This window comes from Tenrec ecaudatus, chromosome 5 (genome assembly GCF_050624435.1).
Source record: "Tenrec ecaudatus isolate mTenEca1 chromosome 5, mTenEca1.hap1, whole genome shotgun sequence".
Taxonomy (NCBI): Eukaryota; Metazoa; Chordata; class Mammalia; order Afrosoricida; family Tenrecidae; genus Tenrec; species Tenrec ecaudatus.
Window position 1 is genome coordinate 51,939,018 of NC_134534.1, and position 18,048 is coordinate 51,957,065.

The window sequence follows — 18,048 nt, forward strand, 5'->3', positions numbered from 1 at the left end:
CAATACATCCTTACTATAATTATTTAAACAAGCTGTTACCTTTATATCCATTGAAAATAAAAATAAAAGATTTTACTTTACCTTAATTTATTCACTGTCTTATATGCTTTCTTTCATTGTGTAGATGGCAATTTCTTTTTATTTTCTACGTTCAAAAATTCACTTGTTTATTTTTTAAGTGAAACTATAAATTTCACTAATTTATATTTTTTAAATTCACTTGTTTAGAGAGATGAAATGTGGCTATAATGAATGTCAAGGGCAGCTGCAATTTTCAGCTGTGAAGCAACAGTTCCCATTGGTTGTTATGGGAACTAATGCATAATTTTAATAAAATGTTTAATTTGGGTTTTTTAATTAATCACTTTATCTTTAACATTTAAAAATATTTTAATGCATTAATCTACTGATTTTTTTCTAACCATTTTATTGGCATATAATTCACATATAACACAGTATTCACTTAAAATATAATACAATTCAATAGTTCGATCACATCAAAAGGAGTTGCACAATCATCACCACAATCAGTTTTAGGACATTCTTTTCACTTTGTATTCATTGTTACCAGCAGTCCGTTTCCCCCAACCTCTCATGCCATACCCCCAAGGAGCAATTAACCCAATTACTAATCTCCATAAATTTACCTATCCTGGATTTCATATGCAGAAAAACATTTTTAAAAAACGAATAACAATAACATAGTAAAACAGATAAAAACCTCAATCAAAAAGAAAGCAGAAAATGTTTAAAACTAGAACATATTTAAATGGATTATTAAGGAAATCAAATGAAAAAGATCTAAATTGTAACCTACCTGCATCTGCAACCATCCGCTTCCCATGCACTCTGCATGAGAGCAGAGCTGTCCACACCCTGGTCCCTGGTCCCTGGTCAGAGGGGCTGCACCAGGGCCTTAATCCAGGTGCATTTCCCCTCACATCTTTTTTTTTTTAATTTATTGGGGCTGATACAATTCTTTTCACAGTTCATACATATACATACATCAATTGTATAAAGCACATCTGTACAGTCTTTGCCCTAATCATTTTTTTCTCTTTTCTTCTTTTACATTTTATTAGGGACTCAAACAACTCTTACCACAATCCATACATATACATACATCAATTGTATAAAGCACATCCATACATTCCCTGCCCCAATCATTCTCAAGGCATTTGCTCTCCACTTAAGCCCCTTGCATCAGGTCCTCTTTCCCCCCCCCCTCCCTCCCCATTCCCCCCTCCCTCATGTGCCCTTGGTAATTTATACCTCGTTATTTTGTCATATCTTGCCCTATCCGGAGTCTCCCTTCCCCCCTTCTCTGCTGTCCCTCTCCCAGGGAAGAGGTCACATGTGGCTCCTTGTAATCAGTTCCCCCTTTCCAACCCACTCACCCTCCACTCTCCCAGCATCGTCCCTCACGCCCTTGGTCCTGAAGGTATCATCCACCCTGGATTCCCTGTACCTCCAACCCTCATATGTACCAGTGTACAGCCTCTGTCCTATCCAGCCCTGCAAGGTAGAATTCGGATCATGGTAGTTGGGGGGAGGAAGCATCCAGGATCTGGGGGAAAGCTGTGTTCTTCATCGATACTACCTCACACCCTAATTAACCCATCTCCTCTCCTAAACCCCTCTATGAGGGGATCTCCATTGGCCGACACTTGGGCCTTGGGTCTCCACTCTGCACTTCCCCCTTCATTTAATATGGTATATATATACATATACACATATATACACATATATACACATACATACACACACTTATATCTTTTTTTTTTTTTGCATGATGCCTTATACCTGGTCCCTTGGCACCTCGTGATCGCACTGGCCGGTGTGCTTCTTCCATGTGGGCTTATTTGCTTCTGAGCTAGATGGCTGCTTGTTCACCTTCAAGCCTTTAAGACCCCAGACACTATCTCTTTTGATAGCTGGGCACCATCAGCTTTCTTCACCACATTTGCTTATGCACCCATTTGTCTTCAGCGATCCTATCACCCCTCACATCTTTTAAAACCGGAAACAGCTTTATGATGGGTCACAAAGGAGATCAAATGACAAGATATTACATTTTAACCTGTGTCTGCCATAATTGACTATAAAGTGTCCTCTGTCTGATAACAGATCAATTCACACACCTCAACTATAATCAGAGGGGATTCATCAGAAGCTTAATCCATGTGTTTAATTGGATTGGAAATGGATTATGGGCTTCATCCATAGCATTCTGAAAATCGGGTGTTAACAATTTAAAGTCTGATACAATTCCCTTCTTTAGATTTGGATTTTATTATTTACAATCCCTGGCTCACACGGGTGTGCTTCTTTCATGATACCTCACTTAGATGACTGCTTGCTTGAAAAGAAACCTTTAAGACCCCAGATGCTACTCTTGCTGAGAGTCGGACACCATCTAGTTTCTTCACCACACTTTGCTTTAGCACCTTTATCTTTATATGGAAATGTCTGGCATCTTTTTTTATTTTGCTTCCTGAAGAATCTATTTTATCATTTCTTGAAGAGAGGTCTGTGAAAAATTCACTCAGCATTTGTTTTTCTGAGATAGTCCTTACGTCTTCTTCATCTTTGAAGGATAATTCTGCTAAATGTAGAATTCTAGGGAAGTAGCTTATGTTGGTCTATTCTCGTCTTGCTTTCAGGGTTTCTAGTATTCTTTTCTTCCCCAATTTTTTTTTTTTGGTAGTTAGTTCAAGGATCGTTTGTTGGCCTTTAGGAGTGTTTTCCAATCCAGTGTGTTGGGGCACCATGCCCTGGCCCCAAAGTCCACCTTCAGCACTCCCTGGGGACCTCGCCGCTCTGTTCCCTTGCTGTTCTGTTGCACCCCCTTAATGTTTTGCCTCGGTGTGGCGGGATCAGATCGGGTGCAATTCCCACACTGTGTCTCCGGTGTTGTCCTCTGTAGAGCTATGGGTCAGTGAAGGGTGTCATGTCTTATAGTGGGGCTGGCCATGTGGTCCTCTCTGTGGACTGGCTGCTCTAACTGGGGTTCCCCTATTTTTAAAACAGTTTCATTGACATATAATTCTCATGTCATGCAATAGTTCAATCCTATTACAAAGAATTGTGTGATCATCACTACAATTAATTTTAGAACATTTTTCTTTGTACTTATTCCCGTTTCTGCCCAACCTCCTCTACCATGTCCCTAGGAAACTATTACCCTATATACTCCTGTATAAGCCAAGTTTTTCAGCACATATTTTATGCCATTTTTGTGGTAAATAAGGTGCCTCGGGTGATATTCGGGTCAGCTTATACTCGCATATATACAGTAATCTAGTTACTGTCTCTATAGATTTACCTGTCCTGAATTTCATATACAGAAAAAGCATACAAAATCACAATACAATAACAACAATGAAAAAAAACCCAGAAAAACCACAATCAAAAAGAAAGCAGAAAATATTAAACACTGCAACAAATATGCATTGGAACAAAAGGGAAATCAAGTGACCAGTTGTCACGTTTTAACCTAACGGCAACTGCAGTAAGCCACCCTACAAGGTACTCTACCTGATAACAAGGCCATCCTCATGCTTGGCTCAGAGTCAGAGAGGATTCATCCACGGCTTAACCCTGCAAATGAGTTTGGGGCTTTCACTGTCAGCCCTAGCCTTCAGCAAACCAGATGTTCAAAATTTAAGCTCTAATAGTGTTCCCGCTTCTGGATTTAGATTTTATTATTTACAATCTTTGAATCACACAGGCTGTTGTGTTTATTCCATGTGGACTTATCTGTTGTCTCACTTGGAAGGCTTTTTGTTTTTAGGTTTTTGGAGGTTTTTAAAATTATTTTATTTGGGGCTCATACAGCTCTTATCAAAATCCATACATGCATCCATTGTGTCAAGCACATTAGTACATATGTTGCCATCATCATTTTCAAAACATATTCTTTCTACTGAGCTCTTGGTATTAGCTCCTCATTTTTTCCCTCCCTCCCCATCCTCCCTCTCTCATGAACCCTCAATAAATTATAAATTATTATTATTTTTATATCTTACATCATTTGCTGTCTCTCTTCACCCACTTTTCTATTGTTCGTCCTCCTGGGGGGGTGGGGTTATATGTTGATCATTGTGATCAGTTCCCGCTTTCTCCCTCCACCTTTTTCCTCCCCTCCTGGTATCATTGCTCTCATTATTGGTCCTGAGGGGTTTATCTGTTCTGGGTTCCCTGTGTAGCAAGCTCTTATCTGTACCCGTGTACATGCTCTGGTCTAGCCAGATTGGAAAGGTGCAATTGGGGTCACGATAATGGAGGGGAGGAAGCATTAAAGAACTAAAGGAAAGCTGGATACTTCATCGGTGCTATACTGCACCCTGACTGGCTCATCTCTTCCTTGTGATCCTCATGTGAGGGGATGTTCAATTGTCCACAGATGGGTTTTGGGTCTCCACTCCACACTCCCCCTCATTCACATCGATGTGATTTTTTTCCTGGGTGTTTGATGCCTGATACCTGATCCCATCACCACCTCATGATCACACAGGCTGGTTTGCTTCTTCCATTTGGGCCTTGTTGCCTCTCAGCTAGATTGCCACTTGTTTATCTTCTAGCCTTTAAGACATCAGATGCTATATTCCTTGATAGCCAAGGACCATCAGTTTTCCTCACCACATTTGCTTATGCAGCCATTTTGTCTTCAGCAATAGTGTCGGGAAGGTGAGCATCACAGAATGCTGGTTATTCAAAGAAAGTATTCTTGTGTTGAGAGAGTACTTGAGTAGAGACCCAATGTCCATCTGCTACCTTAATACTAAACATATAAATATATGTACCTAGATCTCTTCCCCTATCATTATATATAAATCATGTAAAGTGTTCCCCTATCATCCCGCTTTTTCAAGATTTTCTCTTTGTCTTTGGTTTTCTGCATATTAAATGTGATTTGAAGTAGGATTTAGTGAAGCTTTGGCTTTGTTTGTTGTGGCCATTTATCCGGTTTTGTATTCTCTCATCTTCCTGGACCTATGGCTTAGTGTCTAGAATTTTGATTAATTTTGATAGAGTTTTGGCCACTAATACTTTCAACATTTCTTTTCCTTATTTTTCTTTCTCTTTTTGTAATTTGTGTATGGAGGTCACATCTTTTGAAATTGTTCCACAGCCACTGATGTTGTTGTACCTTTTTTGTCTTTGTGTTTCAACTTGGGCGTTTCTAATGACTTATCTTCAAGTCCACTGACTTTTTTCTTTGACCATGCCCCGTCTGTAGATGAGCCCATCAAAACCATTACCGATTCCTGTAACAGTGTTGCTGGTTTATTCCTAGAATTTAACTTAGATTTTTTTATTGGAATTCTCTCTCTGCATACCTTACCCATCTATTCTTACATGATGTCTAATCATTTCACTAGATCCTTACCATGTCAATCATCAAACCACTGCCATTAAATTTATTCCAATTCGTGGCTAATGTATAGGATAGAGATTTCTAAAACTACATTTTATGAGAACAGACGGCCTCATCTTTCTCCTTCTGAGCTTTGGGGGGCTTGGACTGCTGGCCTTACGGTTAATTGTCCAACACCCAACCCACGGCCCCACTAGGGCTCCTTGTGTTCATCGTAGTTTTAAAAACTTCCTTGTCATGTTTGACACTGGTTCTAAAAACATGTTGTCTATTATTACTGTTGGGTTTTTTTCTCTTTGCCTTTTACCATGCCTTGCCTTTTTTTTTTTAAGTTGGATATAATGTGATGTTGAGGGTAGTTTCCATCAGAACCCAGGTAGGAAACAGAGAAGGCACTAATCCAAGAGAACTGAGAGGACATTCATCTAAGGGTTTGGAAGTGGAGAGGGAATGAACTCTAAGAATACGCAACATGAGATAACAACGAACCTCATTTCCAGACCCAGAATGCATACTGTTACCACACCAAGAATGTGCCCTGGCTCGAGTGACAATTCTAGGAGACGTGCACATGCTTAGGTGCAACTTTTGGTCAGAACTGTACCCACTGATAGCCTAAAACCTAGCAGGTAAAGTAGGTAGAAAATATATGCCCTGATCCCACTCTCCTCCTGCTTTCTAATTTCCTACTGATATGTTTGTAAACTCGTGTGGAAACCAACGGGCAAGTCCACAGGGGTCAGCCCCCTGGGGAGGAGAGGGGACAAAGGAGCCTAGAGCATGGCGAGCAGTGGCTCTTGAGGAACAAACAAATGGAGACTGCCCAGCCCAAAGCAATGCAGAAGTAAAAAAGCATGCAAAAAACTATACCCACTTCTTTTATCACCATATATCAACTCTCTCCGTTCTAACACCTAGCACCTCTCCTTCCCAGTGTGAATGTCTGACAATAACAGCGTACTGTATTTCAAGGGTTTCAGTGGAGGAGAAGCGACACTGATGGCAAGAACCCGCTTCTTGTCTTGCAGCCTGCTGGCAGCGGGTGGAGGAAACCGCCGGACTGCCAATGTGGTGGCGCATGGCTTTGCCAACCTTTTAACACTGGACAAAAAGACCCTCCAAGATATTCTACAGCACTATCCCGATTCTGAAAAGCTCCTCATGAAGAAAGCAAGGTGCCTTTTATCTTTAAAATTCCTTTAGGGGTGGCATTGGCTTGAGCTTGAAAAATGTACAGCTGAAAGAACTGCATTGTGATCGTAGCATTCAACTTTCTCCATGTGATACACTTAACACACAAAAAGGTGGCTTTCTTGGTCACATTTTTCCAGAACGCAAAGCGAGCTCTTCTTTCCCATTCACAGAGTGCTGCTGAAGCATCAGGCTCAGACCACAGTGGCAACACCTCCAAGAAAAGGACTTGCCTTTCTCGTCTCGCCTAAAGAAGACACACCCAAGATGTTTAAGGCTCTGATTGGAGCCTCGGGGAAAGCAGGCCTTGCGAGACTGCTCAAGTTGAAGAAAGAGCAAGCGGCTCAGGTAATGCCCCTTGCCATCCCATGAACTTCACCTCAACAGCAACCCTCTCGGGCAGAGGCACGCTGCCACACATGTTTCCGGGATTCTACATCTTTCAGGAAGCAAACTGCCTGCACTCTCCCTTGAGGAGCAACGAGGGGGTTTCAAATGCCAGCCTTTCCGTTCACAGCTCCAGGCAGCACCCACTGTGCCAACAACCCAGGTCTTTGCTCAGGTAACAAGACAGACTTAAGGCAAGGTTCTAGTGGAAAGACAATGGGAGTAAGTGTCCACGCCAGTTCTAACTTCAATTCCATTTCAGATGATGGTGGTATTTGGATTAAGTGACTACTAGTAGCTACTATTTTATATCTAGCACTTGTCATTTTTAAACCTATATCCCAAATATCATATTTCATTCTCATAGGTTTATTGTAGAAGGGGTGTGTGTGTGTGCGTGCGTGTGTGTGTGTGTGTGTGTGTGTGTGTGTGTGTGTGTGTGTGTGAAACAAGAGCTACATATGTGAGAGGACTTCAAAAAGTTCATGGAAAATGGAATTGTCTGTCCATAAACGGTTTGATGCCCCATCATAGATATATAACCCATTTTACCAAGAAGCTAGCAAATGACACTTTCACATGTACTCTATCAACTCTATACCACAAATTTTTTCATTGAAAGGGTTCTTGTAGATTTCATTAAAGCCTTCCACATTATAAAGAAACTGAAATCCTCATCAAGGAATCTGGCTGGTATCATAATAGATGACAGAGCAAAAAATCCCATTCAAGTGTTCAGACTTGCAGACCCACACTGAGCTACCTCCAAATACCTAGTCGTGTGAGGAAACGTGAATGCCACTGCTTTGCTTTGCTTTTTTGGCATATTTTTTAATTCACACAATTAGGCTGTGAAAGCAGGTTTTGAGAAATAGAGCCAAGATTCACTTTGTTTCCTGAGTTTCGTCATTATATTTGCTTCCAAACCATCGGAACTGGGTAGATGTGAGCCTTTCGAACATGGGTGGGTTCCAGATTTCCCTCTTCTTCGCCACACGCACACTGGTGGAAATGAGGGCTGCTCTATAAAGCAGCTGTCCTCTTCAAATTATACCTGAAATAGTAATTTATATAAAAGTTGTATGGAGGTGAATATTAATGAATGTATTCTTGAGTAAGCTTCTCAACTTTATATGTGCATACCCATGCTACATTCAAGCATGTCTCAATCTAATCCTAGGCATCAGTAAAGAATGTGGATCATATGTTTTCTATGACGAACTTCCTTTGTGTTTAGTATAACATAGAACTGTGGTTGTGGGGTTCCAGCTTGTGATGCTAACTGAAAGGACAGCAGTTCAAAACTACCAGCCCCTCCAAGGGAGAAAGAAGAGGATTTCACCTCCTGTAAAGAGTTAGAGTCTAGGAAACTCACAGGAGCACTTTTACCCTGTCCGTTAGAGTCACTGAGTTTTATCCTAAGGTTCTTCCATGAGTTTGTGCAAGAGGGACACCATACTATCTGTCAAAAATACATTTAAAGAATGAAAACAAAGACTCTTGACCCGTGAATCTAATATTTCAGAATATGGAGGACAAGTAGGGATAGAATTCCTTTGCAAGACAAAAGTAATCATCCAAACGAGCCCTCGAAATCAAACGTCCCATTCTTCAGCATTGCGGAAAACTTAATCAAATGACAGCGAGATGCACAGGGCAACGTGTGTCCCATATTAATTTAATTCAGAGGGTTTTCTCTTGGCTGCGATTTGTAGCAATTGTATGCTAATCAAAGGAATATAAAATCCTTGCCAATTATTTGTAATTGCTCTTTCCAGAAAAAAAGTGAGAACTCTGACGGAGAGGGTAATGGAAAAGAAGATGAAGATAAAGAAAGAGAGGCAGCAGAGAAATCACTGGACAGACTCAACTGTGAAACGAGTCATATTAAAAGGGAGGAAGTGCCCCAGTCAACTGGAAAAACAATTTTATTACCCAGAGGAACTACCCGTCAATCACTCATCATCAGCATGACTCCTTCTACTGAGGGTGGGGAAGAGGTTCTGACGATTGAAGTCAAAGAAAAGGCTAAACAATAAATGTTTGATTATCTTGAAATGTAATCTAGCTAGTTCCCAGTGAGATTGTACCCAGGATTGTACCTTAAATTAATGAGGGGGAAAGACCTTGCTAACACCCCTGAGAACCCACAGGCAAATCCCTAGCTAAGTTTCTAAGACTTATCTGAGAGTGTGATTTTATGCAGCGGTAATAAGAAGATTATTAAAAAACATCCCTATTCTCTATTGTCATTAGCTCGGTGCAGTTGCTATTTCTTCTAATTGTCATAGGGTTTGTTTTTTTCCTCTCCGGTTCTTTCCAAATGATTCTTCCTCCCTTCCTTTGGATTAGCGTGGTCTTATCACTGATGTGAATCATTAACCTCTTAAAATAGTGTTCTCTTACATTGTGTGTGTATGTGTGAATTTTTGTATGGTATTTTCAATCACACTTAAATGTTCTGTGCATGTGAATATTATCTCTTACCCAGCTGGAGATTGAGATTTTAATAAAATGTGTCAAAAGTTGGGCGATTGCTATTCCTGTGAGGACAATGCGTCATTGTCATATCTAATCAACCAAGCAGCTAGGTCTGAAGGGAAGCAGCAATCATGAATCCTTCTGGATGAGAAACCTGACCTCCAGAAGATTCCACTGAAGAACAGGGCTGATCAGCAGAAGGAACCAGCTGGCAAAATTCTATTGCAGCGAACTGTTGGAGAGATGGGGGGGGGGGGGTGTGACCAAAAAACCACATCCTTTACTCCCAAGAAAAGAACTTCCATTATTTTTCCCTCCCACCATAATAAAGGCACGATCTATGTAACTCAACGGAACTCAAGAGGGATCAGATCTTTCCTAGCATCGCACAAGCTAAAGTAACATTTCTCAAATTCTTCTTCAAGCTCTTGCTTCACAAGGTAACGATCTGAGCTCTCTGTTTTGAGCTTCAGCAGAGGGTGAAGAGGTGAGGACTACACAGAATACACATGTCAGATTGACATGTCCCCACAGTCTGTGGGACCTACATGGATAGTTGTTTACAAAGTCTTCAAGTTAATGAGGTGCACTTTAGAAAGCAGTCCTCGTGACTCAGCTGGAATTAGCATAATTACCAAAGTCTCAAGCTGTGAGAAGGCATAAAAAGCAAGGCTAATGTTGGAAGTAATAATACATATAGAATTCCATTCTAATAAATGCCATTAGTGTATAACGTCAAGTTCTGTATAATAAGGCTATTTCCAAATCCCAGAAGAGGGTCATTGTAACAGCACTTTGCTGAGAGGATTTTAACAAGTTATATTAGTGAAAAAGCCCACAACATAGATGAATTTAGCAAACCATGTACAATTCAATCACCGTAATAGCATATATCATTTGCTAGAGTCACCATATTGGAAAATACTGCTTGAGTCTCAGAAAACAGCAAGTTTTGCAAAAGTTTACTTGGTGTTGTTCAAGAATATAGAGAAAACAAAGAAATTGTTCAGTAGTACTTACTTGAGGAAAAGAGATTTGTGTGCATAAGAGTGATCGAATAGGGTCTGAAAGGAAATGTCAAATAGGATGGGAAAGAAGATGATAACAAGAAAAGGGGGGCAGGGGGCGGGGAGGAGACATCCAGAAGTTAAAAGCTTGCTCCATACACTCTACATGCCATTTAAGATCTCCCCAGAACTTTCATCACTTCCCAAACTCTCCTACAGAATCTTATATATTCCAACTCTTTGGTTCAAAATCTAAACATAATCAGCAACTCTTTCGTTACATATATAGAATCACTGAATCTCTTTTCTTTATTAACTCATTCTACTTAGCCTTTCTTTTCTACATCCAATGCAACCAGGTTAACGCATCATTTTCATTCCATCCATATAAACATTTCCTTTGCACCTGTATCTGCTCTAATCACTGGTCTACCCTCCCAGTCTCTTGGATAAACCATTGTTTTACTATTTGGAGGTTTGGGGGATTTTTTTCAACTTTTTATTGTGATTAGGTAGGATTTACATACCAGATCATCAATTCAATAATTAAACCTATTTATAAAAAATACCATTAGCTTACCACCCCACCCTCCACTCCGCAATTCTCTGATTTGCCTTTTCTCAGCTGTGGGTTACTATCTTCTCCTTCGCCCAAGTTAATAACTATCCACACTCCAGTCTATGGTTTCATCTCTCTTCCCTCCCCCTCCCTGTCTTGGTAGCCTGTTCCCTTTGGCTGAAAGTCTGTTTCTTGTTGGGGTTTTTTTTCTTGATAATAGTGAGCTAATGCAATATATGTCTTTTGTGTGATTGGTTAACTTCACTCGGCATCATGTCTTCCAAGTTCAACCATGCCAGGAGGAGCTTCATGGTTTCATGCTGGTTTTTAGCGTTGCATAGTATTCCATTTCTGAATATGCACCGTAGTTTCTTTATCCATTCTACACTGATGGGCATTTAGGTTGTCTCCATCTTCTTGCTGTTGTGAGCAGTGTTGTGGTGAGCATGGAGTGCATATGTCTGTTCGTGCTATGACTTTACTTCTTTAGGGTGTCTATCCAGCAATGGGATTGCTGGGTCATGTGGAAATTGTATTCCAAGTTGCTTGAAGTAATACCCTATCAGTTTCCACAGTAGTGGGACTTCTGGGAAGATGGCAGAACAGGGGACCCGCATACTCTAAGAGCTCTTTCAAACAAGGAGGGGTTGGTGTCCAGGTAGCCGAGTGGAAGGAATCTGGTGAGCGAAATATCCCCCAGGGACAGCACCCCAACCCCAACCCACACATCTCTCCTGAACCGCGGCCTCTATGATCCAGGACCTGATTCGTGAAACATCTTGGGTCATTAGGTTGCTGCCACCACAGCCACGACTAGCTATAGCGTCACTCCACCCTCAGACCGGGACCCTGAGCCCAGAGTCACTTGGTTGCTCTGCCAAGACATGCACAGCGGTGGCGGGACCCCCTACCGCAGCTGCCCACTCTCGGGACCCCACTAGGAGAGTAGCTTCTCTTTCCCGCGGTTCCCCTTTCCCCACGTGGCAGCAATCTGCCCTTGAGCCCGCATCCTTCCCTCCATTCATCCAAGGCCGGGTAACTAACCTGCAATCTACCAGGAGCTGCCCGGGCGACCCCCACTGGGGACCATCCACCCCACTGCTGCCTGGGACCTCTCCACCAGCACCCCGCTTGCCGGCCACCTGCCCCTGTCAGCTTAGCTCCCACTCCACTCCCGCCCGGGAACCTGCGCTGCACACTCCCCGCCGCTTCTATCCCTGACACTGTTTCCCCCGGAGCCACTTCAGGCTGGCCTGCGACCCTGAGCACTAAACCTGCCTGCTGCGGGGCGCTCCATCCAGCGCTGACGGCGCCGGGCGTTAACAGTGGGCGCTGCTGTGTATTGGGAGCGCGAGCGACAGGGCGCTGCACCCCCACCGGAGCAGCTTTGCCCTCCCGGGTGCACTGCGGGGGATTCCATTGGCCAGCAGCTCCGAGCTCTGAGCCTGCCGGGCACGTTCCTCCCAGGGGTGAAGGCAGGAGCCATTGCCCGCTGTTCACCGCCAGGGCCGCTGCTGTCTGAACCGGCTCAGACCACGGGCGCTGAGGAGCCTTCGCTGCACACAGGGCCAGCGGCTCAAGGGATGAGTGCCCGACCTGCTAGGGAGCCTGGGACGTGGCTTTGCGGTCCCCGCGGAGCATCTGTGCACTCTGGCCGGCTCTCACCACTGCTGGGCCCTCTGGGGTCCCCAGCGCCAGCTTCTAAGCCTGCCCCAGCCCTGCCCAGTTGACACAGGAAGCGGGCACTGCGCCTATGCCTCCCTCAACACCCCTTACGACCCCAGCCTTTTCCGGTCGGTGCAGGAGGCTCACCCCCATAGGGCTGCTCCCGCCTGTGTAGCCTCTCCCCACAGGCTCATCTCTACAGGCCTGCAGGGACCTGGGAGGGCTTGCTGAACTGAAGGGCATTTTCCCCTCACAGAGCCGGACTCTGGGGCCCAGATCAGCACCACGTCCCGTGGCAGTGAGGCCTCACCCACCTCCGCCTTCTATTAGGCATCACTAGAGCTTAGAGGGAAAAGGAGAGAAAAATTAAATATATACATTTAAATTATCTCGTGCTGGTTTCTCTCTTTTTTTCTTTTGATTTCTGAGTTTTATTTTCTCTCTTCTTTCTTCCTCCTTTTCATTATTGCTATTACTTCTCTTCTGCCCCTTTTCTATACATTTTCCTTCTATCTTTTTTCTCCTTACACTTTCACTATTATCACTTCTTTTCTCTCCTCTTTTATACTTCTTCTTTCTCTCTCCATTTTTTCTTTTTCCTCCCAAAATTTAAAAAAAAGTTCTTTATTTTAATTTTCCTTTTTTATTACTAAATTTTAAAAGGGTTGCTAAGGGTACCCTGACAGACGAGGTCAAAGCAGCCTGGGGGCACTCACTGAGGCTCCAGCCCCCACTCCAGTCGCTGAAACAGCTCACCACTGCAGGTCACTAAGCCTTCGGGGAAACTGCCTACACAGCAGTCTGACCCATCCTTACAGTAGGTCATAGGCAGCTGCCTGAATGAATTCTTAACAGTAACACAGATAAGGTTACCCTGGCCTCCCAGAAACATGAGGCATATGAAAAGATCGAGGAAAAATCAACAGACCACATCACTCCCAACCAAAAAAAACAGAGAGACAAAACAGTAGCAGATCTAACGTCTCTCATAGAAGAAACATACAGATCTGCCACAGAAGGAAATCTTCAGAAGTCTGCTCACAGTAATACAGGTGCTGAGGGAAGCAACCCAGAATAAGGATGCAATGATAGAGGAGATGAAGTCCACAATAGAGGGGATGAAGCCCACCTACCAAAGGGAACTGCAGGAGCTAACAGAGGAGGTAGCAGAAGCCACACACAAGGTCACAGAATTTATGATTAGGCTTGAGGATGCGGAGAACCATATCAGTGATCTCGAGGACAAACAGAATTAAGCAAGTGAGAAAGACAGGGGAAGGGAGGAAGTGCTGGCCAACCCAGGGACAAGGGAACAATGAAGGGTTCAAAACCAGTGGAGGGAGGGGATAGGAGGACTGGTAGGGAGTGACCAAGGGCAAGGTAACTGAGAGGAATTACTGAAACAAGAATGAATACCGAACATGGTAGTGAGACAGGAGGAAAGCATAAGGAAATAGAGGAAAGGAGTAGGAGGCAAAGGGCATACATAGAAGCCTACATACAGACATGAGAATATGTAAATATATTTATGATTATAGGGGAAATAGACTTATGTGCATATATTTATAGATTCAGTAGTATGGTAGCAGGTGGACATTGGGCCTCCTCGCACATTCCTTCAATACAAGGGCACCTTGATCAGATAAATGGTCATTCCATGATACCCACCTTCCCGACATGATCGCTGAAGACAGACGTGTGCATAGCAAACGTGGTGAAGAAAGCTGATGGTGCCCAGCTATCAAAAGATATAGCATCTGGGATGTTAAAGGCTTAAAGGCAGACAAGCAGCCATCTAGCTCAGAAGCAACAAAGCCCACAGAGAAGAAGTACACAAGCCTGTGTGAACACGAGGTATTGAAGGGATCAGGTAGCAGACACCAAAGAACAAAAATCATCCTGTGTGATCACCTTCCCCACAGAAACGCTAAAGACAAATGTGTGCATAAGTAAGTGTGGTAAAGAAGGCTGATGGTGCCCGGCTATTGAGAGATATAGCGTCTGGGGTCTTAAAAGGCTTGAAAGTGAACAAGCGCCCATCTAGCCCAGAATCAACAAAGCTCACATGGAAGCAGCACACCAACATGTGTGATCATGAAGGGCCAAGGGGACCAGGTTTCAAGCACCAAAGGCGGGGGAGTGGGGGGGTGAGAAATCATATCATGAATGAGGAGAGCGCATGATGGAGACCCAACGCCCATCTATAGACAACTGGACATCCCTTGCAGAGGGGTAGTGGGGAGGAGATGAGTCACTCAGGGTGCAGTGTAGCAACAATGAAACTCACAACCTTCCTTTATTTCTTAAACGCTTCCTCCCCTCAACTATCATGATCCCAATTCTACCTTGCAAACCTGGCAAGACCAGAGGATCCACAGCGGTACAGATGAGAACTGGAAACACAGGGAATCCAGGACAGATGAACCCCTCAGGACCAGCGGTGAGAGTGGTGATACTGGGAGGGACGGGGTAGGGGGTAGAAAGGGGGAACCGATCACAAGGATCTGTATATAACCTCCTCCCTGGGGGATGGGCAACAGAAAAGTGGGTGAAGGGAGATGCCGGGTAGTTAAGATAAAAATAATCATTTATAAATTATTAAGGGTTCTTGAGGGAGGGGGAGTGAGGAGGGAGGAGGAGGGGGAAAAGGAAAATGAGGAGCTGATTCCAAGAACCCAAGCGGAAATCAAATTTTGAGAATGTTGAGGGCAATGAATGTGTGTGTTTTATACAATTGATGTATGTATGGATTGTGATAACAGTTGTATGAGCCCCAATAAAATTTTATATATATACACACACACACAGAGAGAGAAAGAGAGAGAGAGAGAGAGAGAGAAATCTAAACATTTGCAGGTACTAAAAATAAATTTAAAAATACAATCCAATCAACAAAGTATCAGGTTTCTGATCCCTCTGCATCCTCTCCAGCATTTGTTGCTTTCTGTGTTTTTTGACAGGGGAGGGATTTGGCTGCTATTGTTAGTGTAAATTGGTATCTCATTGTTCCTTTGCTTTGCATCTCTCAGATGGCCAGTGATCACATAATCACTTTTGTATTTAACAATTTTTTAAACATTTTATTAGGGGCTCATATAACTCTTATCACAATCCATACATACTTTTCCCTAATCATTTTCAAAGCATTTGCTCTCCACTTAAGCCCTTGGCATCAGGTCCTCTTTTTTTCCCCTCCCTCCCTGCTCCCCACTCCCTCATGAGCCCTTGATAATTTATAAATTATTATTTTGTCATATCTTTCCCTATCCGGCATCTCCCTTCACCCCTTTTCTGTTGTCCGTCCCCCTGGGAGGAGGTCACATGTAGATCCTTGTAATTGGTTCCCCCTTTCCATCCCACTCACCCTCTACTCTCCCAGTATCGCCGCTCACACCCCTGGTCTTGAAGGTATCATCCACCCTGGATTCCCTGTGCCTCCAGCTCCTATATGCACCAGTGCACAACCTCTGCTCTATCCATCCAGACTTGCAAGGTAGAATTCAGATCATGGTAGTTGCGGGGAGGAAGCATTTAGGAACTTGGGGAAAGCTGTATTCTTCATCAGTGTGCTACATCACACCCTGACTGACTCATCTCCTCCCCTAGACCCCTCCGTAAGGGGATCTCCAGTGGCCAACAAATGGGCTTTGGGTCTCTACTCTACACTTCCCCCTTCATTCACTATGGTAAGATTTTTTTTTTTTTATGATGATGATACCTTATACCTGATCCCTTCGACACCTCGTGATCGCACAGGCTGGTGGTGCTTCTTCCATGTGGGCTTTGTTGCTTCTCAGCTAGATGGCCGCTTGTTCACCTTTAAGCCTTTAAGATCCCAGACACTATCTCTTTTGATAGCCGGGCACCATCAGCTTTCTTTGGCACATTTGCTTATGCACCCGTTTGTCCTCAGTGATCGCATCATGGAGGTGTGCAGCCAAGTATTTAACAATTTAAATAAGAGCCCGGGCCGGAGTTTGCGGAGGGCCGAGCGGGCGTGCGTGGGGCCGTGGCGGCGCAGATGAGGAAGCGGAGACCCTGGGAAGTGAAGTGATTTACTCGGGATAGCTGTTCTGCTCCCGGCTCATGCCACTGGGACTCGGGCGGCGGAAAAAGGCACCACCTCTGGTGGAAAATGAGGAGGCCGAGCCCGGCCGGGGTGGGCTGGGCGTGGGCGAGCCGGGGCTCCTGGGCGGGGATGAGGGGAGGGGGCCCCCAGATGGGCCTGCCGCCCCCTCCGCCAGCCCTGCGGCCCCGCCTCGTCTTCCACACCCAGCTGGCCCACGGCAGCCCCACCGGCCGCATCGAGGGCTTCACCAACGTCAAGGAGCTGTACGGGAAGATTGTGGAGGCCTTCCGACTGCTGGCAGCCGAGGTAATGTTCTGCACCCTCAACACCCATAAAGTGGACATGGACAAGCTGCTGGGGGGACAGATCGGGCTGGAGGACTTCATCTTCGCCCACGTCAAGGGGCAACGCAAAGAGGTGGAAGTATTCAAGTCGGAGGAGGCTCTGGGGCTCACCATCACAGACAATGGGGCTGGCTACGCCTTCATCAAGCGTATCAAGGAAGGCAGCGTGATCGACCACATGCAGCTCATCAGTGTGGGCGACATGATTGAGGCCATCAACGGGCAGAGCCTGCTAGGCTGCCGGCACTACGAGGTGGCCCGGCTGCTCAAGGAGCTGCCCCGAGGCCGAACCTTCACCCTGAAGCTCACAGAGCCCCGCAAGGCTTTTGACATGATCAGCCAGCGTTCAGGGGGTGGCCGCCCTGGCTCCGGCCCATCAGTAGGCACTGGCCGAGGGACCCTGCGGCTTCGATCCCGGGACCCAGCCACTGTGGAGGATTTGCCCTCGGCCTTTGAGGAGAAGGCGATCGAGAAAGTGGACGACCTGCTGGAGAGTTACATGGGCATCAGGGACAGAGAACTGGCGGCCACCATGGTGGAGTTAGGCAAGGACAAAAAGAACCCGGATGAACTGGCCGAAGCCCTGGACGAGCGGCTTGGTGACTTCGCCTTCCCTGACGAGTTCGTCTTTGATGTCTGGGGCGCCATCGGGGACGCGAAGGTTGGCCGCTACTAGGCCATCATCCCTGGACCTTACAATGACCTCCAGAGAGGTCACCGGGCCCTGGGCCCCAGCCCCAGGGTGGTGTGGAGCAGAGGTGCCCCTGCCCCACACCAATCGGTACCACTCCCTCCTCGCTCCCCCATCTAGCTGGGGTCCCCAGGCCCTCCACCCTGTCCCCCACCTACCTCAGCCCGGTTAGGCGCTGCAGGAAGGGACCTGCCAAATTGGGCGGCCGTCCCCGCCCACAACACTTTCCACATCAGCTGCCAAACTGGCCCCTCTGTCTCCCTGGGGCCTTGGG

At 45.1% G+C, this 18,048-nt stretch overlaps 1 protein-coding gene and 1 pseudogene across 1 annotated transcript in view; both read left to right on the forward strand.

Moving 5' to 3' along the window:
* Positions 1 to 8,997, forward strand: part of CNGB3 (cyclic nucleotide gated channel subunit beta 3) — a 131,652-nt gene extending 122,655 nt beyond the window's left edge. The window contains exons 14-16 of the mRNA XM_075550830.1: positions 6,409 to 6,555; positions 6,745 to 6,919; positions 8,737 to 8,997. Coding sequence (XP_075406945.1) covers positions 6,409 to 6,555; positions 6,745 to 6,919; positions 8,737 to 8,997 — 583 coding nt within the window. The remainder of the gene's footprint in view (positions 1 to 6,408; positions 6,556 to 6,744; positions 6,920 to 8,736) is intronic.
* A 7,759-nt stretch (positions 8,998 to 16,756) lies between these two features.
* Positions 16,757 to 17,816, forward strand: LOC142448722 (PDZ domain-containing protein GIPC1 pseudogene; annotated as a pseudogene).
* Positions 17,817 to 18,048: the final 232 nt, after the last annotated feature.